The sequence below is a fragment of the Sphaeramia orbicularis genome, chromosome 20 (assembly GCF_902148855.1).
Source record: "Sphaeramia orbicularis chromosome 20, fSphaOr1.1, whole genome shotgun sequence".
Lineage (NCBI taxonomy): Eukaryota > Metazoa > Chordata > Actinopteri > Kurtiformes > Apogonidae > Sphaeramia > Sphaeramia orbicularis.
In genome coordinates this window covers 40,587,230-40,598,908 of record NC_043976.1, presented here as the reverse complement: position 1 = coordinate 40,598,908, position 11,679 = coordinate 40,587,230, and the positions used below count along the sequence as shown (strand labels likewise).

General features: G+C 36.7%; 1 protein-coding gene across 1 annotated transcript in view; it reads right to left on the bottom strand.

Moving 5' to 3' along the window:
* Positions 1-11,060, bottom strand: part of LOC115411076 (cyclic nucleotide-gated cation channel beta-3-like) — a 42,501-nt gene extending 31,441 nt beyond the window's left edge. Inside the window, exons 1-8 of the mRNA XM_030123016.1 lie at positions 10,965-11,060; positions 9,199-9,250; positions 8,848-8,879; positions 8,648-8,667; positions 5,090-5,250; positions 3,839-4,138; positions 3,548-3,756; positions 1,988-2,038 (exon numbers count right to left, since the gene is read on the bottom strand). Coding sequence (XP_029978876.1) covers positions 1,988-2,038; positions 3,548-3,756; positions 3,839-4,138; positions 5,090-5,250; positions 8,648-8,667; positions 8,848-8,879; positions 9,199-9,250; positions 10,965-11,060 — 921 coding nt within the window. The remainder of the gene's footprint in view (positions 1-1,987; positions 2,039-3,547; positions 3,757-3,838; positions 4,139-5,089; positions 5,251-8,647; positions 8,668-8,847; positions 8,880-9,198; positions 9,251-10,964) is intronic.
* Positions 11,061-11,679: the final 619 nt, after the last annotated feature.

Sequence of the window (11,679 nt, the reverse complement as noted above, 5' to 3'; positions counted from 1 at the left end):
GCAGATTTTTTTGCTTGAATTAAGCAAAAAATAAATAAATAAATAAATAAGTAAAATCTTGAATTAAGCAAAAATAAATCTGCCAATAGAACAAGTGAAAATTATCTTAGTAAAATTTCGTGAAATAAGATTTTCCAGATCTATTGTCTAAAAATAAGTTCCTATATCTCATTGAAAAGTTCCTCTTTAGGTGATTTTGTCTTATTTTAAGTGTGATATTTGGACTAGAAATGAGAAAAATACACTTGGTAAGATTTACATTTTTGCAGTGTGTTGTGCAAATGGTGGGACAAATAAAGAGAAAAATCTCTGTTTTGCCAGAAACCTGCCTATGTGTGAACGTAGCCTGAAAAATAGACAGTGTTGGGGAGTTCAGTTCATCATGGCACTAGTTCAAACAAACTCCATTTCTACCCCTGGAGAAAAGTAGTTTGTAAAACTATTAGTAATGATCGCACATCTGAGAAGCGCTGGAGTGGTGCCAGGGCCAGCCAATCAGAGGCAGCGTTGGCTGTGATGTCATGACATGATCATGGCTTCAAAGACATTTAGGAGGAAAGACAGACAGATAAACCTGGTTTATTGATCAATGGCATTAATATTTTTAGTTTGAGCTGTACATATACACCATACACTGCATGAAAAGAGAAACATTTCCCCAAGAGGTAAAGTATTCTGGAACTCAGCTTTCTCTAAGACTGAGTGGTCAAAAGCACGGACATTACCACAGAAATACCGTTCAAACAAAATTAGAATTATACAGCTCAAGATTTTACATAACGTATTTTCCCTCCAACTCTATTTTATGTGGATTTTCTGACGTGGAAGAAATGTGTAACTTTTGTCCTTCTTGTCCTGAACGACTCTACACTTATTCTATTCTGTGTGAACACTCTTCTAACTTCTGGTCTAAAGTTGAAAAATATATCTTCTCTAAAAGTAATAAAAAAATTACTGTAACAGCTCAAAATGTAATTACATATTTTGAACATGACATTCATAATTTAGAATTTGTTGTAACTTTGATCATTTTATTTGGAAAATTTCATATACATAAAAATAAATATACCAAAACACACCTAAATTTTAAAATCTTCCTGATGGAAGTTGAAAAATATGTTAAATCTTTAGAATTTATCTTGACACTTTATAAAGAATTCTTTAAAGTAGACTGAACTCTCTGATGCATTTATTTATTTATTTATTTATTTATTTATTTGTGTTTTATATATATATATATATATATATATATATATATGTATATATATATATATATATATTTTTTTTTTTTTTTTTTAATATATACTATAATTTCTCTATTCTGCCTTGTGTCTTTATATGTATGCATTTTTTTTCTTAAATTTATTTGTTCAAATGCTTTTTCTTTTTGACATCCTGATGTTTGTTCAAAATTTATGTTTTGTATACCTGAATATTTTCAATAAAGTTGAGAAAAAACACATTCAGGTGGAAAGAAAAAGGGACCGTCTGTGTTCAATGGAGAAATACAGTTTATATAACAAAAAATATATCTAAAAAAAACCCCCTTAATTTTAGTAGTAGTTAAACTACAAAAAAATACCCAGAAAGTACTTGAAATACTTGATGTGGCACAAAAAAAGAATGTGGCTGAACCACCAGCTACTTACAGAAAATGTAACTGAACTACACGTAATTACAGTTTCCCGTACATGGATAGAAGGAGGTTTTTTAGGGAAAGTCTGGAGTCATGAGAAGGTTTTTTCTCCTGGTAATTTGAGTCAAAATCAGAGTAAATGATGAAAGTTTCTGCGTTTGAAATGGGCTAATGTGTTGGATAAAAGTAACGTCCAAACTACGGACTGTGTAAACGCACCAGTAACAGTTTTCTGTGCATTTTCTGGTCTGTGCAGTCCAGCAGATAGACCTTCTAATTCAGTCCATTTTAATTCTGACATCAGCTGATGCAGCTGAGGTGCTCTGGTTATGGTGTGGAAAACCTTCTCACCTTAAACCTCTGGGATTTCCGGTAGTGGACCTTAGTCAGAGCTCTCTCTTTCTGTAAAATAATTATGAAAAATAACAATTAATGCAATGAATTGTTGCCTGTTTCATCTTCTTGACCGCCGTTATACTTCAGAGCAGGTTTTAAGATTTTACTGGTTACTTCTAAGGCTCTTCTGGGTTTATATCGCTGATCTCAGGTTGTATTTCAGTGTTTATTTATTTTTAAGTAAAAGAAACATTTTCTCTTCTAATGTCTTATATTGTTTCTATCTCATGTCTTTTCATCTTGGCTCATCATTTTTTTTTAGCTTTATTTACTTATTGAGTCTTAATCTTGTTCAGATTATTCGACTTGTTCCATGTACTTCCATCTTGACTTAGACATTACAACTAATTTTAAACTACATTTATAACAAAACCAGCTCCAGTGTTGGAGGATGAGTATGGAGGACACAGGAACTGTTTACCCCAAAGAAATCTGGACTTGTTTTATACAGTTTAACCTGTAAATACATATCTATGGAGTCATTACATTTTCACAAGACTATCTATCTATCTATCTATCTATCTATCTATCTATCTATCTATCTATCTATCTATCTATCTATCTATCTATCTATCTATCTATCTATCTATCTATCTATCTATCTATCTATCTATCTATCTATCTATCTATCTATCTATCTATCTATCTATCTATCTATCTATCTATCTTCTGCTTAAAAATAATTTGATCATTCTATAAGCCTTGGATAATATTTTCTTATTTTAAAATTTTCAGAAACTGCCCTGGCAGATAGTTTTAATAATAAGACATTTTAACCCAATAAATGGGTTTAACCCATAAAGACCCAGTGCTACTTTTGTGACGGTTCCCCCCCAATTTTTTTTCTATATTCAACCTTTCTGAAGTGATGTATTATTTATGAAGAGAACGTGCACACACTTGAAAACCCTCGGTCTGACTTATCGGTCCCACCACTGCCACGTAGAACTGAGGACAATATCCTGCAGTGAGGGCCGAGGTTAATAATATTCTCTTCTGTGTTTTGCTTTTTATTTATTTATTTTTAGAAAAACTGGTATTTTCCTGTATTTAATTCACTGATCATGTGGACGTTCATAAAAACTCAGATTAAAGTTGATTGTTATTGTATCAGAAACAGAGAAAACAGAAGAAAAAGTGATTTTTAAAGCAAAATCTATCATTAAATAAACGTAAACCCAGTGTGTCCATCCACTGTCACTGATCCAACTCCATGGGTTTTACTGGTGAATCAGTGTTGTAGAAGATGACTGTGTTTCCATGGTAACTACAAAGCCTCTGAACGTCCAAATATGATCATATCTGATGACCATGAAAAGACGACAAACTGTATTTTACACCAATTATTTCCATGTATTGACAGGATTAGTGGATCAACAGGTGTTAAACAGGTCAGATCAGTCGGTGGTTTTGGTCGAGGGTGGATGTTTGGGTCTTTAAGGGTTAATTTTCTTATTTTTCTAAAGGCCTTTTTCACAGTGAAACACAAACAGGTCTTTTGTAACTTTGACTTACGATGATGTCTCCAGCTTTGACGAACTGAAGCCTCGGCTGCCAAACCACAATGTCGATGACGGTCACTAAGTCACTGAGGATGTCGAAGAACACCCAGCGGTGGTTCCAGGCCGGATCGTGGTAGGGGAAGGTGAGGCGAGCGGTGATGAGCCATGCGTTGTAGTTGTACGCAATAGCGACCAACGCCAACCAGGCGATGTAGCGACGATCTGCAGACAGGATGGTATTTTTGGATTTTGACAGTAACTTGACTCCACCTCCCACCTTATAAGCTCCTCCCCTGTGTCCTACCTGTGAAGGGGTCGATGGTGGTTCCCAGGATGGAGTCCATCTTGGTCTCGATGGGGTGGAAGAGGGCGTCGAAGCAGGAGCAGTGGATCTCCGGGAGGATCTTGGCTTTCTTCCTGGCCTCCTCCGCCAGCCTCTCCTCCTCCGCCTTCTTCTCAGCTTCCAGTCTTTTTTCCTCGTCCTTCTTCTTCTTCTCCTCGGCCTTCTTGGCCGCCTCCTCCGCCTTCTTTTTATCGGCCTCTTCCTTCGCTATGCGTTCCTCTTCCTTCAGTCGGATGTAGTCTTCTTTCTTCAGGATAGGCGCTGTCGGTGGCATCATGTCAGTTACCCAGTTGTATTTATTTATGTATTAAATTCAATTCAATTCAATTAAAATGAAATAAAATGAAATAAAATAAAATAAAATAACTCTTTCATGCACAGTGGCCACTGCAGTGGACAGTTCTTCTCCAGCTGTTCTCTTGTATATTCATGGGTTTTATTGTTTTAGTTCCATATCAGCCGACACAGTGGACACTTATGCATCATCCCACATCCACTGACATTCAGACTATTACTGTAACTTTGCTGTTCTAGATAAACCTGATCTGCACTAACATGTTTGAGTGTAAATCAGTTGCTTGTTATTGTTATTAGACTGTAGTTTTGTTTTTGTTTTGTTTTTTTTGCATATTATCTTCATAAAGTGAGTAATAACTAATATTACAGTATGATAAATGTGACAAAACATCAGATTAGTAGCATTAAAAAAAAATATTTCATAGTTTTCACACAGTATATCAGTAAATACATGTTTCTTTGCTTCAAAAATTAAATGCATGGTGTCCAGCTGAGTGGATATTTTTTGCAACTCCATGAAAAATAGGTTAATAAAAAATTCTTCAGTCACGTTGTTTTTTTCAGGCCTAAAGAGGAATAAAAACACTCAGGGAAAAAAATCTTGATAAGGGTCAAAACATGGTATTCAAAATCTCTCTGACGGGACATTTTAGAGACAATTTGACCCACATTTTTACTTTTGAATTCATTTTTGTTTTAGTTAGACCACAATGGATTATCCAAAACAAGGAGCTACTTTATAGTGAAATAAATGTTGGAATGGCAATCAGTTAAAGTTCGCTCTCTGACTGGAAAGTACTGTGTTTGGACCCATTACGGTTCTCATAATTCATGTATGAAAGGGTTCAATTCAGTTCAATTCAATTCAATTCAGTTCAATTCAATTCAATGTTATCGGCATTCGTCCATACTTACTGACAGGTGGAGTGATTTCTGGAGATGTGGCGTACGGGTCAATGACTTTGTCCATGAATAACTCTTTCCGTTCTTTGAGATTTTTCACCAAAGCCCTCACAGTATCATCAGCGAAACGGGAGTAGACGACAGGTGGAGGTGGAGGAGGCGGAGCTTCTTCACTGGAAACCCAAAGAAACAACTTATTGAATAGAATTTAGCTCCAAGATCTAACACGAGTGTATTTGATAAGTGAAGTTGGGTCGTCATCACCGTTGTGCTGCATAATCTATGTTGCTTTTATTTAATAAAAACATGTTTTGTTTTTTTTAACATATGATAAACCAGCAGGTGGCGATGATAAATATGGAAATATTCCCTTTAACAATAAATTAGGTACGTTTGAACCAAAACCACAAAAGTGCACTGAATTTAACACACTGAGGTTTTTGTCCAGTGGCGGTAAAACCAGATGTGATGGAGTCGTTGTCAGACCTGAGTTTCATATGAGATGAACAGAAACTTTTACTTCTTCTTTTATGCTGTGAAATGTCTGGTGTTAATTATCATTACAGTGCATTACCGCCACCTACTGTTGGGGAGTGTGAATCAGGTTGTAATAGTTTTGGATTTTTCATTCTAGTTTAGTTTTAATAATAATAATAATAATAATAATAATAATAATAATAATAATAATGATGATGGATTAGATTTATTTAGTGCTTTTCTATGAACACATACTCAAAGCGCACACTGTGGATCCATTCTTCATTCGCTCTCACATCCTCCCTCTGCTGGTGGTAAACTACATCTGTATCCACAGCTGTCCTGGGGCAGACTGACGGGGGCGTGGCTGCCAGTTTGCGCCTATGGCCCCTCCCACCACCACCGAACATTCACACACATTCATGCACCAGCGTGAGCAGCAGCACTGGAGGAAAGGAGGGTGAAGTGTCTCGCCCAAGGACACAACAACACATGGACAGAGCAGGAGTTGAACTGCCAACCCTTTGGTTATTGGACAACCCACTCTACCATCTGAGCCATGCCCCCCCCCCCCCCCCCCCAGTTTTATTTAGTTTTGCCTTTTTTTTCTCTAATTCAGTTAGTTTTAATTAGTTTTTAGAGCAGGTTTGATCGTTTTTTTATTAGTTTTCATTATTTTCTAAATGCTTAGTTTTGGTTTAGTTTTAGTTTCTTTATCTTTCCTCCTCTTCTTCATCGAATTCAAATAAATCCCAGACAGGACTCTGCTGCTTTCTCCCACCATTAGTCTCCATGTTTCCAGGTAGAGTGGGGACCAGAAGACGACTAAACCACAAGTGGCGGACTGTTAACTATCATACGGTGCCAGCAGCTAAAATTGCTTGAGGGAAATAAATTGATTTCATATCAGTCTGACGTTGACAAAGATGAAAACAAAGGGAATTTTATCCGTAATTTTTATACATTCTAGTTAGCTTTGTAAACACACAATACAGTTTCAGTTAGTTTTCATTTTTGTCTTTTAATTATAGTTTTTATTTATTTCAGTTAACGAAAATGTTTTTTCAATTCTAGTTTTCCTCATTTCGTTAGTTTTCCTTAACGATAATAACCTTGGTGTGAATGCACGACGCTCAGCTCCGTACAAAATTAAGCACAGGATTAGTTTATTAACCTTATTTTGTGCCCAGACGACCCACTGACAACAGGTTTGGACCCACTGATGGGTCACAGCCCACCAGTGGAGAGTCCCTGTGTTAAACATCAGCACAGAACACGATGAATTCTTTTAGACCTGATCTAACTTGAATGTGAACACGATCTCTGATCATTGTCACAAGTGTTAGAGGTAATGTGTTACTAAAGTAATGCATTACAATAATGGATTACTTTTTGCTGTAACGCAGTAGTGAACGTTATTACAAGTCAATTTTCAGTCATATTTTAATCGGTACGTGTTCAATAGGGCGTGTGTTACAACACACGTTTTTGCTCATAATGTAATTACTCAAACGAACCCCCCCCCCCAAAATAAACAAACAAAAAAAAAAAAACAGCAATATTGTGAGACCTTAAAGCAGGGGTGTCAAACTCATGTTAGTCCAGGGGCCACATTCAGCCTAATATGATCTAAAGTGGGCCAGACCAGTAAAATACTATTAAACATATAAATAATGACAACTCCAAATTTTTCTGTTTGTAAATGCAAATATTTTCATGTATTTACACTAAAACAAAGTATGATTTTGCAAAAAAAATTGTAAATAATAGGATAAGAACTTAGAAATAATATCAACTCCAAAGTTTTCTCTATGTTTTTGAGTGAAAAAAGTAAAATTCTGCAATTAAAATGTTTACATCTACGAACTGTACTTGAATGCAACATGAACAAATACGAACAACCTGAAAATTCTTCAGAAAAATAAGTGCAATTTTAACAATATTACACCTCAGTTTATCATTTATACATGTGAATCACAACTTACAGATCACAGTGGATCTATAAATACATAAAACATTTGATAACAGGCAGAATATTGTTAAAACACGACATACTTCTCTTAAGCCATTTCAGGTTGTTCATATTTTTGTGAAACGCCAGTCTGTAAATGTAAACATTTTTGTGTAACTTTACTTTTTTGACAATAAAAAAATAAAGAAAAAAAATAGTTTTTTTTCATTATTTATAGGTTATTATGATTGTATTTTACTGGTCTGACCTATGTTAGATTGAACATCCTTGATTGATAATATCTTCAGTGTAATTTTTGCATTTCACAAATTCCTCCTGCGGGCTGGATTGGACCTTTTGGCGGGCCGGTTTTGGCCCCCGGGCCACATGTTTGACACCTGATCCTTAAAGAATCAGAAATGTATCTGTAACGTTCTATGTCCTGTTGGAGTTCAGTCAGTGGGTGCAGACGGCAGAAGACAGTCCATTGTCCACATGGATGTATGTTCATTACTAACCCTGCTTTACAGAAGCTAATTAGCATGACCCCTGTGATCAGCAATGACAAGGTAAGCTAACGTTTCTATGACTAGTTAGAATTTTTTATCGATTGTGGATTGATCTATCGTGTCCTTGGCCCCGCCCCCTGTTTGAACATGAAAAATGCTGAAAAAAGTCTGAGCGTTCCTGCTGGGATTCGAACATCACAGACCGTAGCGTTACTAACTGAGCTATCCCACCACATGTACTTCAGGACGCAAATGTATGTGTCCCAAGTGTCGGGGGGGTAGGTGGGGGGGGGTTCTACTGAACACACACCATTTATGTTGAGAGTCTGTTTGAAACTCAAAACTAATTCAGGAGTCATGTAATGCATTACAATTCTGACACAGTAATATTATAAGGCAAGGAGTTACTTTTAAATAACAGTAACAAGTAATCTATAATGGATTACAGTTTGGAAGTAACATGGCCAACACTGATTGTTACAAATACCACTAAGCTTCTAATGAAGCACTCAGCTTCATTTCCTACTGCAGGGCCGATCAGCTGCTGTTAGTAGTTCATGTAAAACCACTGCCTGTGGAGAGAACAGCAAAGCAGAGAGACGGATGGTATACAAGAGCAGAATGTGTTCATACCCTTCAGCCCCATCTGGATTGGCAGGACCAGCACCAGGAGCAGGACCAGCACCAGGAGCAGGACCAGGACCAGGAGCAGGACCAGCACCAGGAGCAGGACCAGCACCAGGAGCAGGACCAGCACCAGGAGCAGGACCAGCACCAGGAGCAGGACCAGCACCAGGAGCAGGACCAGCACCAGGAGCAGGACCAGCACCAGGAGCAGGACCAGGACCAGGAGCTGGAGCCGGAGCTAAAGGAAAATAATAGCATCAATAACAGTGTCAAAAAACCCAAACGTAAATGTGACATCAGAGGCTGATGATGCACAGGACAAACTCCCTCCTGACGTTTATTCTGTAAAAGTGAAGGAGAAACTGAAATGTTAAACAGAAACAATAACTGATGAGCTGTTGTTTTTGTGTCATCGTCTACTTTTAGCAACAAAAACAAGACTCAGTGGCTCCAAAATCTGCACAAAAATACACAAAACTGACCAAACCAGTGACTTTGTTCATCATTATTCTGGTAAATCTGTCACTGCATGAGGATACAAATAAAAACTACCTCACCTGGTTTGGACTCTTCTTTCTTGGGTTCTTCTTCCTTCTTCACTTCTTCTTTCTTTTCTTCATCTTTCTTTTCCTCCTCTTTCTTTTCTTCCTCTTTCTTCTCCTCTTCTTTCTTTTCTTCCTCTTTCTTCGTCGGTTCTTTTTTCTCCGTCTTCTCTGCAGGTTTTTCTTCCTGTAAAAGTACAACTCAGACTTGACTTCCATAAACTGCATCCACAGCAGATAGTAGTCAAAACTAAAGCAGAAAACACGTTATTACAATGTTTTATATTTCAACGCATCAGTTTCAGACTCTACTGAATACCATCTTGTTGCAATAATTAAACACCTGCTGAGAAACAGATCTATAGTGTTTGATTGATTGATTGCTTTTGAATATGAATGTCAAAAAAGAAAAGAAAAAAACAAACTAAACATTTAAACATAAGACAAAAGACAAATTACATATTCAAAAAGGTTGTTAAATAATTAACAACAATAATACATTTCCTGCTCTGAACATATCTAAACTAATGCATGAGACTTATTGTTAAATGAGTTTTTTTTTAAACTTTATATCGTGAAGAAATATACATAGAATTTACGGAAACACATAATACAAAAAGTGGTTCCAGGTACAACAAACCCCGCCCCTCACATGTATTGTAGCTAACTTTGGCATCGATCCAGCTGATGTCGTCATGTCCACGTGTGTGCTGATGTCAGCATATCAATTCTGACTTTAAACCTAGAATTCTGATTTTTTTTTTCCTAAGAATTCGGACTTTAAACCCAGAATTCTGACATTTTTTCCCTCAGAAACTAATCGCTTCCATTGCTTCTAACACTGAGTTATGATATTCAGTTCAATTTCAGTATCTACAGGCACCAACACCGACTGATGGACACGTGAAACAGACTATTTTAACACAAACCACAAATTCTACATGTCAAAACACAATGTTTTACGTACATTTTGTCTTGTTTTGCTCATTTTCCCCTCTCATTCTTGTGCTAAACACTTCTAGACATTATTGTTTTTTCAGGTAAGTTACATTTTTTTCATAATTTTTTTGTCTTGTTGCATTATTATTATTATTATTATTATTATTATTATTATTATTATTTATGCATTTATTTTTTACATCATTTTTGTCTTGTTATATCTTTTACATCATTTGTGTGACTTTTCTTTTTTCTTTTTACATCATTTTGTTTAGCTTCTTTTTTTAAAGCCCATTGTTTTAGTCTATTATTTATTTATTTATTTAAATTTTTGGTCAATTTGTGCATTATATTTTATCGTCCTGTACAGTTTTTGTCTTATTGCAGCATTTGCTCTATTTTTTTCCCCCTCATTCTTGTCTGTAAACACCTCTAGACAAAACTCTTTTTTCTATTTTAATCATATAAATGTAAATGCACATATGCTATTGTCATGAATTCTACAGTTGAACCATCTCTGTGGTCCATTTCAGGTCTTTATCTGATACTTTGTGGATGTTTTAAACAACACTATTGGATCTTTCCCCCCTGGTCTCTGGGTGAATGTGGTCCGTCGGTGCCAAGCTGCTTTAAAGGCTTTCTCTGATCTCAGTCGTGTGCCGGGGTTCACCTTAAATAACCTTCACTTCAACCTTTCACTGTGATGAGCAAAGCAAAACAGTCCATCGTTTTTTTTTTTTCCAATATTTTAAAGGGTTAAATACAGTGGAAACATTGTTTATTTAGCTTTAGAACATAAACACCAGCAGGTTCATGTAAATAAAACCACATCCAGGTCTTACCTTGGGAGGTGGAGCAGGTCCAGTGGGGGGGTCAGTAGCAGCCTGGGGGCCCGGGGGTTCAGGGGCCCCCACCAGCCTCTTCAACCTGCTGAACATGGCAGGTCTGGGGGGGGTCTGCAGTGGACTCACCTGGCCATCCGACAGCCGGTCTGCGTGGATCTGGTCCTGGACTGTCCCAGTCTACATCCAAACAGCTGACTGCAGGTAATTAATTCTTTAATTCTTTAATTCCCCCGGGAACCACCTACCCCCCCCCGCCCCCCCCCGCAGATCAGGACTGTATCAAGGACCAATCAGTGACCTGGACCAGGACCGTTATAGACTTGTTTACAAATGCCTGTATGTTGACATCATTAACTACAGTTTTAGTCCCTGCATCTGCAGCTGTAAACTGTACATGCACCCCCACTGGGGCCTGGACTGGAAAGAATCTGCCAACACCATGCTAATCACAATACTAACATCACAATACCATATGGCACGATATGTCACGATACTAATTAGGTGATTTTTTTTATTTGTTCTGTTTCTATTTTTAGAAGATAATTTCCTGGAAAACTAAGATCCGCCTCTTTCAGACACTAAAAAGCACTTTTAGGATGTTTGAAATAACCATTATTGAACAAAACAGTGTTACCAGTTTCAAAAACAAAAAAATACCCATGTGACTATGTAAATAAAAAAAGAATAAAATACCCATGTGAATATATATATA